This window comes from Lynx canadensis, chromosome D1 (assembly GCF_007474595.2).
Source record: "Lynx canadensis isolate LIC74 chromosome D1, mLynCan4.pri.v2, whole genome shotgun sequence".
NCBI lineage: Eukaryota > Metazoa > Chordata > Mammalia > Carnivora > Felidae > Lynx > Lynx canadensis.
In genome coordinates this window covers 28,516,003-28,532,314 of record NC_044312.2, presented here as the reverse complement: position 1 = coordinate 28,532,314, position 16,312 = coordinate 28,516,003, and the positions used below count along the sequence as shown (strand labels likewise).

General features: G+C 43.5%; 1 protein-coding gene across 5 annotated transcripts in view; it reads right to left on the bottom strand.

Moving 5' to 3' along the window:
• Positions 1-16,312, bottom strand: part of NTM (neurotrimin) — a 943,575-nt gene that overhangs the window by 400,735 nt on the left and 526,528 nt on the right. Inside the window, exons 1-2 of one of the 5 annotated variants that reach the window (XM_030333148.1) lie at positions 3,516-3,565; positions 1,882-1,966 (exon numbers count right to left, since the gene is read on the bottom strand). In XM_030333148.1, the coding sequence (XP_030189008.1) occupies positions 1,882-1,925 (44 nt within the window). In that variant the 5' untranslated portion in view covers positions 1,926-1,966; positions 3,516-3,565. Of the gene's footprint in view, positions 1-1,881; positions 2,707-3,515; positions 3,566-16,312 lie in introns of those variants that run through there. The other 4 variants (XM_030333144.1, XM_030333145.1, XM_030333146.1 and 1 more) reach the window with 4 other exon arrangements.

Here is a 16,312-nt window from a genome sequence, read left to right as displayed (position 1 = left end):
ACTCTCTAGAGAGTCTTAATTCTCATGAGACTAGGAAGATGCTTTCTGAAGACCAGATCCTGGCTCATCCAACCCCCCTTCAAATGATCCCCATTACAATATGGGACAATTATCTATAAGGCCCCTTTGCTATTTCTTTATCTCCAAATCTCCACAGAGCTGACTACCTTCCACCTTCTCCTTGAAAATACCATCCCATCTGTTTCTAAAATGTTCTCCATGTGAGACTGTCTCTATTTCATCTCTTCGGGACCACTCCTTGCAGCTAAGAGTTAGGGACAAAGGGAACATCCAGAGAACACTAAATTCATCATCGTATTGTGTTAAGGCTTCATTTTTGCACTTCTCTTTTAGGCAGCCTGAAATCACAACATTTTTAGAGCTCCATGACATCCCTTGACAAAGCAGATACAGTAATTCTGGGGTGGGAGGCAGTTAGATATTTAACCTTTGTCCAAAGTAGTTGCTGAAGGGCTTAGTGGAAGAGGTGGGTTTTCTGAGCCAATGGGTAACTAGGAGTTCACTGGGGCTTTGGGGGTTAGCTCCTCAAAGACAATGGAGCACGGGATGTTTGTAGGCCTTACATATGTCCTTAAATCACACACTTCATTTGGCAATGTCCTGACAAGTCAGCTCTGTATTGCCAGAGCCCCCTTCTCGACATTTTCTATCCTGTGGATATTCCCTTCAGCGTACCATCCACAAACAATGCAATTTTAAAAGAACAGTCACCAGGGGTAAAACAATGGACACCAGTACCACGATTATCTTTCTAAGAATCTTTGAATGCAAAGCATGGGAATATTGCCATGTTGCCTTAGAGTCAGCTCAGTAGCCCAGTTTGGAAAACTTTAAGTAAGAGAGAATATTAAATCAAAGAGAGGCAGAGAAATGATTCTTCATATGAACCTTCTTAACTTCTGCCTCATGCTGACTCTCTCTAAAGAGTAAGATTTCCCATTATCATCACTAATTCTTTGTTACCCTCTCATGAGTGATACATTTCTTAGACACTGGAAATTGAGTTAACAAGTCAGTAGGCAGGGTCATCAGGGACATAGACTCATCCCATCTTACACAAAACATAGCCAAGATTCTTCTCCTCCTCAGTTTCTGTAAGCCTTAACCCCAGAAACCCATCAGGACCCAACTCAACATTGAAATATCCTATCTTTTCAGTAGATGAGTTTTGCACACACCATTTTAGTGGGGGGGAAAAAAAAGAGGGAACAGCTAACCAGAGTAAATGATGTTTTCCATGGACAAATCAGACTCATCTCCAGGACTTCAATCTCAGAAAGCCATATTTCGACAGGAAAAAGCATGTCCTTCTGCCCACCAGCTCATGGCATGAAGGCACCCCAGGAAAGCCCAGACACAGTCAAGCCCAGGACAAAACATCAGGTCTGCCAGAATACAGGAGCCCACTGGCAACACCCCATGGCACAGGCAGAGTGAAGGCATTCAAACGGAGCCAGACTCGTCCTTTGGGACTCATTAACTTCAGAGATGACTGTTCATGCTGAGCCCCAGCCAGGTCCCCAGTCACCATAGCCACCAGGTTCGGGCACACACAGTGTCCATGCCACTGCTCTCAATTTCAGTGACTCCCTGTCTTAGCCGCCCCTCACGCTTACCAAGTCCTGAGCCAAGGAGGCCAATTTTGGAGAAACAGCTCATCTCCCCAACCTCTGAGCGTTTCCCTAACACCACCACGTTCCCGGGGCAGAGCACTCAGCTCCCCATCCATGAATCGTGCAGCCCAAGGAACCAGCGACCTCCGTGCCAGCTGCGCCAGAACTCACACCTGCACCCCTGCCCCTCTCCCCCCACAACCCATACAAATCATTGTTAATTCATAGAAGAAAGACAGCTCCCTACCTGAGGGTGGCGCTCTCCCCCTGCCGGACCGTCACGTTGTCCATAGCTTTGGGGAAGGTGGCATCTCCGCTGCGCACGGGCACTCCTGTGGGTACAAGGAACAGCAGCCTGAGAGACACGACCACGAGGCACTTCCAGGGCAGGAACAGGTACCCACAGACCCCCATTCTCGACAGCCACAACTTCCCAGAACTCCGGCAGCTGCAAGGCACACACCCCCCGGGCGAGCACAGGAAGTGGGTGGGGTGAGGGAGCGAGCTCAGGGACCGAGCAGTGAACTAGCAGCGACCGAGAGGCGCGAGAGGAGAAAAGCGCGCAGACTCCTCCAAGTCTAATATTCCTCCCCCGAATCCGGCCTCGGATAACCAATTTCCACGGAGGACATCCACGGGGTGCTTCCTCGGTGCTGCTTCGGCCGGGGAAGACGGCCAAGAAAGGGGAAGCGCAAGGCAGGTGCAAAGGTGTGGGCACGTCTCAAGAGCCCCTTCTTCCCGGTAGCAGTTCTGACATGGCACTTTGGAGTGGAGTAAGCACTTTGGTACCAGAAGGGGACAGGGGGTGGGTCAGATCCGGCTCCCCAGAGGTGGTCTGCAATTCCTCAGTTCGAACAAGGGGAAATCCAACACTTTCTTTGTAAGTTTCAAAGGAAGGATCGCCAGGAGAAAAACAATCCGTAACAATAGCCGAGATGGAAAGTGGGGCACGCTGGAGGCGGCTCCGCCGGGCTTCGTGCGATCCGGACCCGGTGATCCTGCGGCAGCCGCCTCGGTCAACTTCCTCCGAGCCGAAATGCGCTCTGCAGCCGCTGCGATTCGGCCAGTCTCGGGGGAGGCAGTCGCCGCGGCGGCGGCCGAGGCAGGAGCGGCCCGGCGGAGCGCACCGCGGCGGCCCCTAGCTCGCTGGCTGTCTGGCTAGGGAAGACGAGGCGCAGCCGGCACCGGAGCCGCGCGGACGCCAAGCTCAGCGGCCGCCCCCGGCCTCCGCGCCGCCTTCCTCCCGGGAGCAGCCCCGACGCGCGCGGGCCCCGACCGCCGGGGTTGTCATGGCAGCAGCTCCATCACTGACCGCCACTTTCTCCGGGGCCGGCGCCGAGCGAGCGGGCTGACTGCGCGCTCATCCTGGCGGGCGGGCGCGGGGCTCCGGACGCGGGCGCCCACCTTAACCCCTGCCGCGCCGCGCCGCGCCGCGGCAGTGCACCAGCCGAGGCGAGGAGTTTAACCATTTACCCCCTTGAGGAGCTGTCACTTCCAAATTAAGAAGAAAGGCAAAGTTACCTCACAATCTTAATAAACCCAAGACATCTTAAAAAGGGTCACAAACTAATTAACTAGGAAAGGAAAACCCTGCAGCATGCATGCATGCACCTTTAAAATTATCAGATTAATTCCATTAGCATTTAGAGTAAATTTAGAGTGTTGGAGGATGCTTTAGAATAATCTTATTTTTATTCAATAGTCAATGCCCACACCACCAGCACCCCCCCCCAGAAGCTACTTTCCAACACCGGAAACTCAACACCACCTTTCTAAACAGATCTCCCATATATAAAATAAATGCAAAATCACAGAAGTCTCTTAGTGTGTAAAAGTGGCAAAATCGCATCAAAATTTTGGTCAAGTTTGACACTGACTTACATTCTTTATTCTTGTTTTGTCGACATTAAAAGATGCTAGCCCTGCAAAAGTGCTCATTCAGATGAATGAGTGTGAGCCACTTGCTTTATTTATACTGCGGACTCCCAAGTTTCCTGGGTTTCACAATCTTGCAGAGCTGATTTCAAATCATCTTAAGAGGTGTGTTTTTCGAATTCTTGAAACCCAGGGAAAAACTGGTTTTGCTTCAGTTCTTGTCACTTCTCTCTAGCTGCTGTGGGTCCCTGTATACCTACATTTAAATTTCTCCCTTAAGTCCAGCTATGAAAGAATGCAGTGCATTCCTCTTCCTGGGCCTGGCCCCTGAGCTAGGGAGAAGCCCAGAGCAGCCCAACCCACACAGCTGTGCTAAGTAATGCTAACATGCTTTCTCCTCAGGGACTTCCAGATCTAAGCCCTCTACACTGACCCAGATTTTTCCTGGGCTTAGACAAGAGGCAACCAACAGTGACTTTGTTTCTTCTCCCTCAACTTTCTATCAGATACAACCAGGAATCTGTTTTTTGTTTGTTTGTTTGTTTGTTTGTTTTGTTTTGTTTTGTTTTTTCCAATGGCTGTTAAATAACAGAAAAAGATGTTCTTTCCCAAATCCACCTAGCCAAAACCAGAATGATTGATACATTATAACTATAAGTGTCCCAGTGCCAGAAAAGTCCTTACACCTTGCAGGTTGTAACCACTACTTGCATGTAGGTAACATATGTGTCAGAGATAAAACAAGCATTTTACCCACCATACTGCCTTACCCTACTTTAGACTGGTAGGGATGGAGATAGGGTTTGCAGATGTAGGACCCATACTCCAGGGTAACAAAGACAGACTGAGCAAATGTGTTTTTTTTCTTTTTTCTTTTAATAGTTAACCAGAAACTGGTCAACCGTTAAAAGTTGAGCAACTTTACACTGAAGATCTCAATTAATCCATCATTAGGGCCATTTTTTTCTTCATCTCCTCTGGTGACTTTTCCTGAGATTAAATTCTCAGGGAAACCCACCTGCTACTTTTGGCCAGTAGGGACCCTTTGATATATAGCACCAAAAAAAATCAATTGTCAACTTATGCCTGCAACAAATGACTTTACTATCGGGGCGGGGGGGGGGAGCAAAAGCAAAAAAAAAATGGCATCTATGGAGAGCGGGAGAGTTTTGCTTATATTTTTGAAAGAATAAAAAAGAGAAAATATTTCTCTGCACCAGTCCATTCTTGCAAGACCCTATAAGAAGTAAAGTGTGAGATTGTATTTGCTGACTTACAGTCTGCTGAATTTGGTGTTGTTCTTCCCCTAAAGCCAACGAGTTACCTCTAATAATATCCATCTTTCAATTTTACCCACCCCTCATGCTCCCCTACCAACCCTTCTGTGTACACACATCTTCACTACCTCAGCTGGAAATAATTACAGTGTGGGGAAGGGAGAGGGATTCATTCTGGGCTATGGAGTCATTTCCTTGCAGGCTTGGGAATGGCAAGGATGATTCCTTTCGTAATAAATTCTAGTCCTGGCTCTTGCATCTAATTCCCAGGTAGGTACAAATGAGCATTAGTTTTTGCATCTGGGAATGTGGATAATGACAACAACCAGCCTTCCCTAGGGACCTACATACATGATTAACTCTACAGGAAAATACTTAGAAATCCATTTAAGGTGGGAGATGCTTTATTAATACATTTTGTCTGCTACCACTTCATTATTATGACTGGGCAGGAAAATAATTCTTCATATGGGCTCTTTAAGATGTTCATTTTATACCAGTCTGCATGTCATTGATCTAAGACAGTCAAATCATCTTTGTCTCTGACCATGAAGGGAGGGTGCTGAGCTGCAGCATCTGGCAGGAAACCCAGCAGAGCTCAGGTAATCCTCAGGTTGGAGATAGAAAAGCCACTTGCAACCTCATACCTTCTCCGTGAGTCAAGGGGCCCAAACTTTATTCAAAAATGGAAGTTTAGAAAGTGGTGAAAGACCAGAGATGCCCGCACAATTAACAAGCCAGAATCCATTTCATCCGAACTCCTTATTGAAGTTGTTTGAGTAGATGAAGATCAAAATCATACGTCAACTCCCTGCCCATCCCCTAATCCCTAAATATAACCAACACTTAGTGGCTTATCCTATATCCTGTCTCTTGCTTCATAAAAACTGCTAGATTTATTTTATTTTTCCCAGCACATCCAAGTTAATGAAAAAGGGATGACAGTCAGAGCAATTTCATTATTTGTGTTCTTTATAAAAACAACTTCCTTTCTGCCTCCTGGAAAGCAGCATCCTAACAAGCGCCCACCTCCACCTTCTTCCCCCCATCTCCCTCTCCTTCCTCCCTCCCCTCTTGGATACACATATACTGTACACATAAATCAACTTGTCACAGCTTGTCTCTGTGCTGACAGCTGTAATTGCTTCAGGTTATAAAAATATCCATAGGACAATGCTTTTCAAGCTCACAGACACACACACACCTACACACACACTGCCAGAGCAAACGAAAATGCTCATACTCCCTTTAATGATCCCATGACTGCAAAACAGAGGGAGTGCAGGAGCTCTGCAGTGCAGACCCCAAAGAGCTGGCAGGCAGGTGAGGAGACAGGGGTAGAGGAAGGCTTCTGGCATCAGCAGCATCTACACACTAAAAGCAAGGTTGGAATAGGAAATTCCCAGTGAAAGGGAAATCAGCTGTTGTTTTTGTTTCACTCTATGTTACCTACAGAAAGCTGGGGCTAGCTAAAGAGCTATGAATATTCCATACACACGGAAGACCAAAAGAAGAGCACTAGCTTAAGAAATGCCAGTTCTGCTTCTCCTTCTCTAAAAAGGCTAAAGGCCCCCCTCTCCTGGTAGAGATTCCAAACAGGAGCTCAGGCAGGAAGATAAGATGCAAGGCAGTTACAGTGGCGTGGCACCGAGTAGATATTGAAAAGTTTAATCAGAAAAGGTGGTGTGGATCTGAATAAAGAGATGTCTCTAGGGGAACAGGGATGGGCAGAACTCTGGAAAATACAGGCTATTCTTTTCCTCCTATATGAATATAAGATCAAAATAAAATCGTTGTTCATCTGGGCTAGAGTCCAGCATGTTAGGATTTCAACAGAAAGAGCAAAAGAGCAACTTGAAGGAGGGGAAGAAGCCTCTAAGGAGAAAAAAGGGGTCACGAATAGAGAGGATAGAAAAGGAGAACAGGAAGAAGTGGCAAAGGTTAGGCTATCTATGGACTTTGAAAGCTATACAACTTTCTAAGAGGTGCATAAAGGGGAAAGATGGTCAGAAGAATAATCGGTAGGTAGACGGAAAAGTAAGGAGGAGCACAATGAATGATTAAATTCAAAGCACCAATAAAGAAAAAGCCAGATGCCTAAATGGGAACATCTCACAAGCCAGGGGTCTTTGGAGCAGAACCTTTCCTAACCTAGGTTTTGGGTCAAAATAAGACCCTGGAGTCACAGAATCACAGAATGATATGGTCAGAGGGGACCTTGGAAGATATTTCGTACAACCCACTCATTTCATAAGGGTGGAGGGTTGAACCCAGGATGGAGTTATTACTGTAAGGACATAAGGGTAATAACTGGTAAATCAGAACTGGAACTCAGGACTCATGGCTCCTGTTCCAATATAGCTTTCTGCTACACCTGTCGGGTAAGGACACTGCTTAAGAGCTAACTAATAAAATATCTCCTTTGGCTGCTTCATCTATGAGCAAGAAGGAGAACTACAAAAGAAGTGATACTATTACTGCCAAGAATACCTCTGGGCATCCAATTATTCAGTTGAATTCAGTGCGTTCAGTAAGTATGGACAGGTAGACTTTGAGCTCCTCCTATGTACCTGAAATCACTTTGGAGTTAGTGATACAGAAATGAAAGACATAGCCCCAGCCTTTGATTTGCTTGTAGTTTTGTGTTATTAGGTTTGACAGTGGTTTTATTTGTATTTACACTCATGAATTTTGAAGTTATCATGAACTTATCTCCACGCTCCCTATGAGCCCTTGAGAATGTTCACAGTGCTAAGAAAAACAAACTGGGGGGGGGGATGCCTGGGGGGGCCCAATCAGTTAAGCATCCGACTCTGGATTTCAGTGCTGGCAGTGCAGAGCCTGCTTGGAATTCTCTCTGTCCCTCTATCTCTATGCCCCACCACTCCTCTCTCTCACTCTTTTTCTCTCTCAAAATAAATAATCATTGAAAAAAGAAAAAAGCTGGAATATACCTCCCTCTTAGAATCAGTTTGTCCCATTAGCTTGTCCAGATTTCCAGGCACTGACCATGGTTTCCCGAACTTAATTTAAAATGACATTAGGAGGGGAGAGGTGATCTCAAGGATTTATAAACATAAGTGAGAAATTCATCTATACAACAAACAGGCATTTAGTGTTACACTAGCTATGGGATAGGCAGGGCATTGAAACTGTGATGAGAGAGAGAGAGACAAAAACAAAATCAACCTAAGACTTACCTTCATAAATCACACTGTCCAGCAGGGAAGACAGATAGTAAATAAATAATTTTACAAACCAGTGGATACAGTTGTGATAAGCACTTTGGGGGGGAAATAGAGAATGCATATGACAGAAGGGTCTTGTGGAATCTGGAAGATCAGGAAACATTTCCCCAAAAATGACTTTATACTGGGACTTAATAGTGAGGAGATGAAGAGGCAGGTGGTGTGGGCGGGAACCTCGTTGTAGGCAGACAGGACAGAAGCCACACAGCCCAAGACCAGAAAGAGCATGGGCAGAAGCTGTCTTTTATATTCTCAGATTGCCCTCATGTAAACTAGGGATGGATATGTGTAAAGTGCTGTGATTGAACATCTCTAACTCTTCCAGCATTCTGTGTTCATTCACTTATGAATTTATTCAGTACAAATGCATCAGTGAAGAATGACCATGGGCTTTGGAATTGGACAGCCCAGAGGTCAAACACTCATCATCTCCATTATTAGCTGTGTGACCTTGACTTGAGAAAATAATCTCATTTGTAAAAATAATGGTAAGAATGGTGCCTACCACAGAGTGTTGGTGTGATGAAGAAATAAGACAGTAGATGTAGAGAGTTCAGCAAAGGCCTATTACACACACTGCAGGGGTTGAAATGTGGGAGCCACCGTGCTTCTACATCAAGACTGGCAGGGACAGAGGAGTGCCAGACCTGATATTCATTCAGAGAACCCAGGGGCAGTCTGCTGAGTGTAGGCCTGTGAGCACCGTGAGCATACAGATGCTGAGAGGTTTCATCACAGAGACTGAGCAGACACTTCATGCTGAGATGTGGTCATAAAAGGAAGTAGCTTAGCCTTCAAACCAGGGCAGGAAGAAGATGACCCTCCAGCTCCCACCATAGTGTCTCAAACTCAATGCTCCACAAAAGCACACAGGATATAGGCCTATGGGAAATGGCCTGTGTTTGGGAAAGAGAAGAGGGCTTTCTCTTCCTGGGAATTTTTGTTTAAGTTTATTTATTTTGAGAGACAGAGAGAGTGTGAGCAGGGGAGGAGCAAAGAAAAACAGAGAGAGAGAGAGGGAGGGAGAATCCCAAGCAGTCTCCAAGCTGTTAGTGTAGTACCTGAGGCGGACTTCAAACACATGAACCCTGAGATCATGACCTGAGCCAAGATTAAGAGTCAGCTGCTTAATTGAGCCACCCAGGCGCCCCAGCCTGGGAACTTTTATCTGTCTTGCTTCCTCATATAACTGAAAGGTAGTGAAAGAACCTGAAGACAAGACAAGATCCCTCCATCTCATCTTTAAAGGAGCAGTCCCCACTCCTTCCACTCCTTCCATAAACCTTTACACCCTTCTTTGTTCCTGTGTGCCTGATGCCTGAAATCAAAGCCTTCTCAGGTCTAGATCTTAGACTCGTCATTTGATAATAATATCCTGTGCCTGCCTTACCTTTCCTAATTTCTACCATTTAACATCCCAGAATAGTGCTTCAGGACCAGCTTCATTCCCTCTGTAGAAGGGAGGGAGGGTTCCATGCAGACATCCATCTAGTGCATAGACCCAAGACAGCAGTTCTAATGTTTACAAGAGGCAGCCCTGCCAGAGTCGGGTTGGGGTTTCTCATAGAGAAAGAAACCTCTCACCAGCCCCGAACTTGGAAGTTAACATCCCAGATCAAAGGAATTTGGCTTGTTTCTACCCTTGAATTTTTTCTCCCCAGAGGATTTCCTTTTACTCATTATCTCATTAACCTTTTCTCTGCACTTTCTTTACTGGTTTGACTCCATATTCCCCAACCAAGATCAGTAACAGAAGAGACAAAAATTTGCTCAAAACATATAGATTCATTGTACTTTTCACTGGAGGTGACATTTTATAAATATGGTTTTGTAAACCAAAGGACCTGTGTTCTAGTTCAACTCAGGCCTTCATTAGATCACCTTAGATAAGTCACTTCACTTGCTTTAAAAAAAAATTAGTTTCTTTTTCCAAATTTTTACTTGTCAGAAGAACCAAAATCTTTATGATATATGGGACTTTCTGAAAATCTAATGCCTCCTAATGCATCTAAATGGGCTAGGGCACTTTTGAAAGTTAAAAGTACTCCAGAGCAAGAGGGCAGCTCAGGGTAGGGCTAGGGGTCCAAGGTATTGCATCAAGCATGCCATCTGCTGGCTGCATGAGGGTGCTCCATTCACTTCCGCTTTTCTTCTATTCCAAGAGTTTGGATTAGGTGACTTCCAAGGGCCCTTCCAACTCTCATAGCCTATAGTTTGAGTGCTTCTCGACACTCTCCTCAAAAGCACTTTATCCTTCATACCCACTTATCAATCCCTCCTATAGAGAAATAGCCCTCCTACTCATGTCCTTCTACTTTCTCCAGAACCAAGGTATGCACTTCACAGTACAGAACACGATTGAACAAAGTAATAAATGAGCTGCCCTGCATCTAAGGCAAGCTGATGGCAGAGCCAAGATGATTAAAATTCTTCCGATAAAGGGTTTCTTTAAGGAAAAGAAAATCCCACAATGCAACCAGCAATGTTAATCTTCAATAAATACGCTGTTAATATTTAACTGGCATTTATTTAAACTTACAGTAACTGTCCTATTAAATCTAAATTAATTGCCCATTTGGGAATCTTCCCCTAAAGCCTAGCTGGGACATGGCTGTCTAGATCATAGTCTATGCTAGGCATCCAGCCATAAAAGAGAATATTTAAGCCATGCTTTTCAGACTAGACTATTAGAATATCATGGTTGGAAGAGTCTTAGAGGTCAGCTTGAATAGTAAGTTTTATATCCTGTGTCTTTTGACTTTTTGGGGTCCTGTTTTTCCCCATCTATACAGTAAAGCTTATTGTATGTTTCCTTTCTCTCTCTTTGTCTCCTCTTTATTTTTATTTTCTCTCTCTCTCTCTCTCTTTCCACTCTGTTAGTAATTTTTTTTTTTCCTCTTGGACTTCATGTTTGAGTTTTGTTCTGCTGTGTTTTTGTCTCAATCTCTCCTGAGTTTCTTAGGACTCATTTAGGATACTTAGCAAATTCTATATACACTCATATATATGTATATGTACACATACACATACGTGTAAGTTATACATATATTATTCTAAGTGTCATAAAGACCACTTTATAATAACAGTTGTACATAAAAGAATAAGAGCTGTGAAGGAATCCCTGAATCACACTGCTTTAGAAGGGGCAGCAGGAGTGTAATTGGGTAGAAGTGATCTTTGCTATCCCTGGGATCAATCAATATTTTTTATTATAAAAGTGGTCCTGGCTAAACTTCTGGGATGCTATTTTGCCTTGATTATAACACATTTACAACATTTCTACATCAAACACACACATGAACACACTCACTCTCTCACTCACTGGTTTCATCAAGTCTGTTTACTAGTGAAACATGGGGATTAAAAATAAACATGCAATCAGATGGGTTAGTGTTCAAGCTGAGTTAACTTTCCTCAAGAAGTGGGAAATGATTGGGATAAAAATAATTGATACTAGGATTTCTATTTTTTTTTATTTTTTTTAACGCTTATTTATTTTTTTGAGACAGAGAGAGACAGAGCATGAACGGGGGAGGGTCAGAGAGAAGGAGACACAGAATCCGAAACAGGCTCCAGGCTCTGAGCTGTCAGCACAGAGCCCGACGCGGGGCTCGAACTCACGGACCGCGAGATCATGACCTGAGCTGAAGTCGGCCGCCCAACCGACTGACCCACCCAGGCACCCCTAGGATTTCTATTTTTTAAATATAATAAGGTTTTCATTTTATTTTTTTAAAGCTTATTTATTTATTTTGAGAGAGAGAGAGAGAGAGAGAGAGAGAATCCCAAGCAGGGTCCACACTGCCAGCATGGAGCCAGTTGACGGGCCCAAACTCACAAGCCAGGAGATCATGACCTGAGCTGAAATCAGATGCTTAATCAACTGAGCCACCCAGGTGCCCCTGACTCTAAAATGTCTAAAGGTGTAGGACCCTAAGTTCAATTTGTAAATTGTTCGTTGTTTGCCTTGCCAGGCCTGGAGACTGGGTGGTGGTGGAGAGAGGGATAGAGCCAGAGATGGACATGAGCAGGGGAATATGGGGGCATGGATAAGGAAAAGGTGGGCAGATTGGAAGGCATCCCCCATATTTTTAAGAAGACTAAACACATTCTGAACTACTTGCTTGAGGAAAGCCTGCATTGGCACTGCTTACAAAAGTTATGCTTCTTTGTGTGTCTAACTAAATACACAAACCATCCCGCTTCCTTTTTCCTCCTTTTCATCAATCAGTGTCAAGTGAGACTAAAGACACTACCCCATCCTCCATCCATGTACTATCTTCAGTTAAAAAAAAAAAATTCTCCACAAAGTGTCTTTATGTTTTATTTTATCCAGTCTTAGAAATTCAAGAAAGAATTGAACACACTTCTGTAGGCTTCTGCACCGTCCTGACTTTTACTTTATCTGCACATCTATATGCATTATCATTAGGAGTTTGGGGACGTTCTCGGTGAAGGAATGAAGGCTGCAGTTAGAACCTCTCATTCCTCCTGAGAGTCGATGTGGGCTTTCCCTCCTGGGAGGAAATGCTTCCCCTACACCTTTTGTACGCTTTCTTCATCTAGTTAACCCAAAAGCTCCACATGGTGCTACAGGTAGTGAAAGTCAGAGCAATTTGTGAATGGCTTGGAGGAGTGGACTTAACTTGTGTCCAGGTAGCTTTGAACCTGGCGAGAACAGAACGGGCAAATGTTTTGAGTGTGCATGTGAATAAGGAATAACATGTGAAAATAATTTACCTAGGTTTTCACAACAGTTTTGACAAGGTGTCAAGATCAAAGACACCTTCAAAAACAAAATGGGTAATGAGCTATCTTCTAAAGCTATCTTCTTTTTCAAAGGTGGAGAATTAGCTTAACATTAAGACACAAATCAAGGATAGACTGACATGTTTCTATATGGGAGGTATTAATTCTAGATTCTCTAAAGGATTGTGGCTGGGACCAGCCAAATGTAATATTTTTATCAATGATCTGTCAAAGGGAATTCATAGAGAGCTCTACCAAGTTTGCAGAAGTCACGAAGTTCCCTTAAGTAATTAAATCTGCAGTTGACATGGATGAGCTTCAAACCATCCACAAAGTTCTGAGAGTGTGTAGAGAAGTGGGCAAATACAATACAACATGGTTTAGGGAAAAACATCTAAAGTGTGCTTCTAAGATGCTGGACTATGGGCAGTGGAATAAGGAACAGTGATCAGGAGTGAGCTGAACATGGATGTCGGGGTTAATGGCTTTGGCTTGAAGGCCGAGCTCTTCAAATGGCTACTTTCACCTTGGATAATTTTCTTACCCCCAAAGCCTCAATTTTCCCCTCTGTTAAATAAGAATATCACCAACCTCATATATTTGCTGTGAGGATTAAATGAGATAGTATTTGTAAATTACCCAGTTAAAAACCTGTCATGCAGGAGCCAAAAATGGTGGCTAGTGAATATTTTCTCATGACACAGGCAAAACACGTTGGAAATAGCTATGGCCAGCGGTTCCCCAGCTACGATCCTTACAACACATTTTGGAATATAATACTGTGGATTACTGTCTGCAGATATCAGGATATTTTGCCAAAAGAGAGAGAGAGAGAGAGAGAGAGAGAGAGAGAGAGAGAGAGAGAAATGTTGAGCCACACATTTTATGAAACATATTGGGAAAAATAAAAACAAAGAAAGAGACGTTACCTTTACTCAAAATCACTGTGCACGATTTCTTCAAATATTACTGATAATACCTATTATTGTGGCTCACAAATAACAAAGGAACCTCATGCACCCAGTATCTGAAGCCAGAAATCAGGAGTCACCTTCAGTCTCTTCTCCCTCACCACAGCCAACTCTCACATAATTCAATCAGTCTTTCTCGTGGCTTCTTCATCAAAATATCTTTAATATCTGGCCAGCTTTCTCAACCTCAGCTGCCCAGCCCTGGCCTATGGCATCATAAACTCTTTATTTTCTTCTCTGTATTTGTAAGATTCTCTCTCACATGGATTTTTTTCAGTTCTATTTCAAGCTAAAGATCTGATATAAAGTTTTCCTGAAAACCTGACCATATCACACTGCCAATTCAATCTTTAGTGGCTTCATGCAGCAATTTGAATAAAGCCCCCAATCTGTTATGTGGTTTCTGAGAACCTCATGACAGTGGCTTCTGTTTTCACTGTTTTCTCCTGTCACTTCTTCCCTTATAGAGAGCCACACCAGTCTTTATTTTAATTTATTATTTTTTAATCCCTCATAGGCTCCTGTTTCTCAACTCAGGACTTTTGCACATGCTGGGTTCCTGCCTAGCATACTGCCACTACATTTATCTAAGTTCTATTCATCTTTGTAAACTCTAACTTCCTCCTAAAGACCTTCCTTTAACTGTTCCATTCGATTAGGGCAAATGCTCATTGTACAAGTAATACTTGTAATCATTTAAATTGTGTCTTTCCCTCTCTTATACTCCTGAAGCCTAACACAGTACTTAGCGCATAATAGGTTTCTAATAAATATTTGTTGAATTTAAGTGACCAGTACATCTGGGAAAAATTCAAAAAGTAAAAGATTTTCTGGCAGGGATTTCCACTGGAGAAACATCAGGAAGATGAAGACATTTGGTATTCATGAAATGTAAGGATAGGGTGCACATGACTTCATGACCAAACTCTGGCTGGAAATAAAAGGAAAGGAACCCCAAGAAATTGAAAGATGGTAGTGTAAGGGTAAAGACAAGCATGCCTGTATAAAAGGTTATACAGGCAGAAATAATACAAAGGGAAGTCTGGGATAAATTAATAGGTGACAGACTTATATTGATTTATTAGGTTAGGGGTACCTGATGTATACCTCTAACCTTTGAAGTAGGATTCCCATGCAAAACTGCTACTGTCCAAAACAGGTAACCAGGACATCTGAATGGATGTGACCCGATGTGACCTTTCTAATGTCATCTTCCCATCTACTCAGTAATTCTATTGTCCACATTGCTAGAGATAACGGAATTTTGCTTATCCTTTTCAACCCTGCACACCCATTCTAGAATATTTTTTTGTTTACACTTGGTAAGAACATTTTTTAAATGCTGCAAGAAAATGTGTGTATGGTTTCTGTGAAAAATGAACCCTGAGAGAAGGGAAAGTCTTCTTTGGGCAGAATTAGTTGGACTTCCTTCTGATTTTATCTTCCTCTTCCTTGGCTATTTCCTCCATGTCTGACTCCTGACTTCTGTTCCTAACAATGTCTTAGGAGACCTAGTCTACCCTGCACTCCCTATTTCCTCAAGCATTACTTTCCAATGTACTTTGAGCACCTCCCTCATCTCCCTTGACTTCCTCCTTCTCACAACTGGAAGAATGGGATTACAATATGTGTCTTTAAACTCCTGGTCCCATGGTCTTTTTTTTTCTCCACCTCAGTGCTTCCCTATGTCAGCCTACCTTCCAGGGCATGATGGGGAGTGATCAGTTTTACATACAATTCTTTATTTTTCACGCTAGCGGAAGATAACTGTAGCAACCATAGTCCAAAACAATAGATAATGCCCAGGCCTGTGTGCCCAGCTTATGCCCTCCATGATTTGCTTCACTATAACTGCATTTGGGAACCTCTGTCAGTAACCTTCATTTCCTGAGACATAGCTGGGGCCTTAGCACTCCAGAGATATGGGAGGCCCAAGACTAGAAATGCTCCAGAAAATTTCCCCCAAACAAGGTTCACAGAAGTTAGTTGGAAAGATTGTTTCTGATTTCCCTGCTGGGGTAAAAGCACCCTTCTCACATTTATGCTGCAAGTCTATGCTGGGGTAAGTGGTATGATACAACAGAAACTGGCACGCTCTGGGTCCAGCCCCCAAGGTTACAGTTTGCTGCAAAGACTAACATTATAAATAATTGTACAGGTAATCAATGAATCAGAAGTGGAATACATATTACAAAGGGAAAGTGCAAGATTACAAGAGAACAGAAAAAGAGTGTCTTATTCAGAATCACTCCATTTTAGCACAGAGCAAGGTAAAATATGTGCAATAATAAATCAATGTAGGGCAAATGATTGAATGAGTAAACATGTAAAAACACCTAGACTCTGAAGTCTCGATATTCTTCCATGAATTTCCATGAAATTCTTCCATTTGGGTTGTCCCTCCCCCTACACAGACATCTCTACCAGATCCCTTCCCTTCTTCCAAGGGCCAATAGACTTCCAAGGAACTGAGGTGCCCTTTGCATGTTCTTATTTTTGTCAGCCCTAAATAGGAGAAGCATATAAATTAGGTATTATAAATATTTTCAGTGCACTCA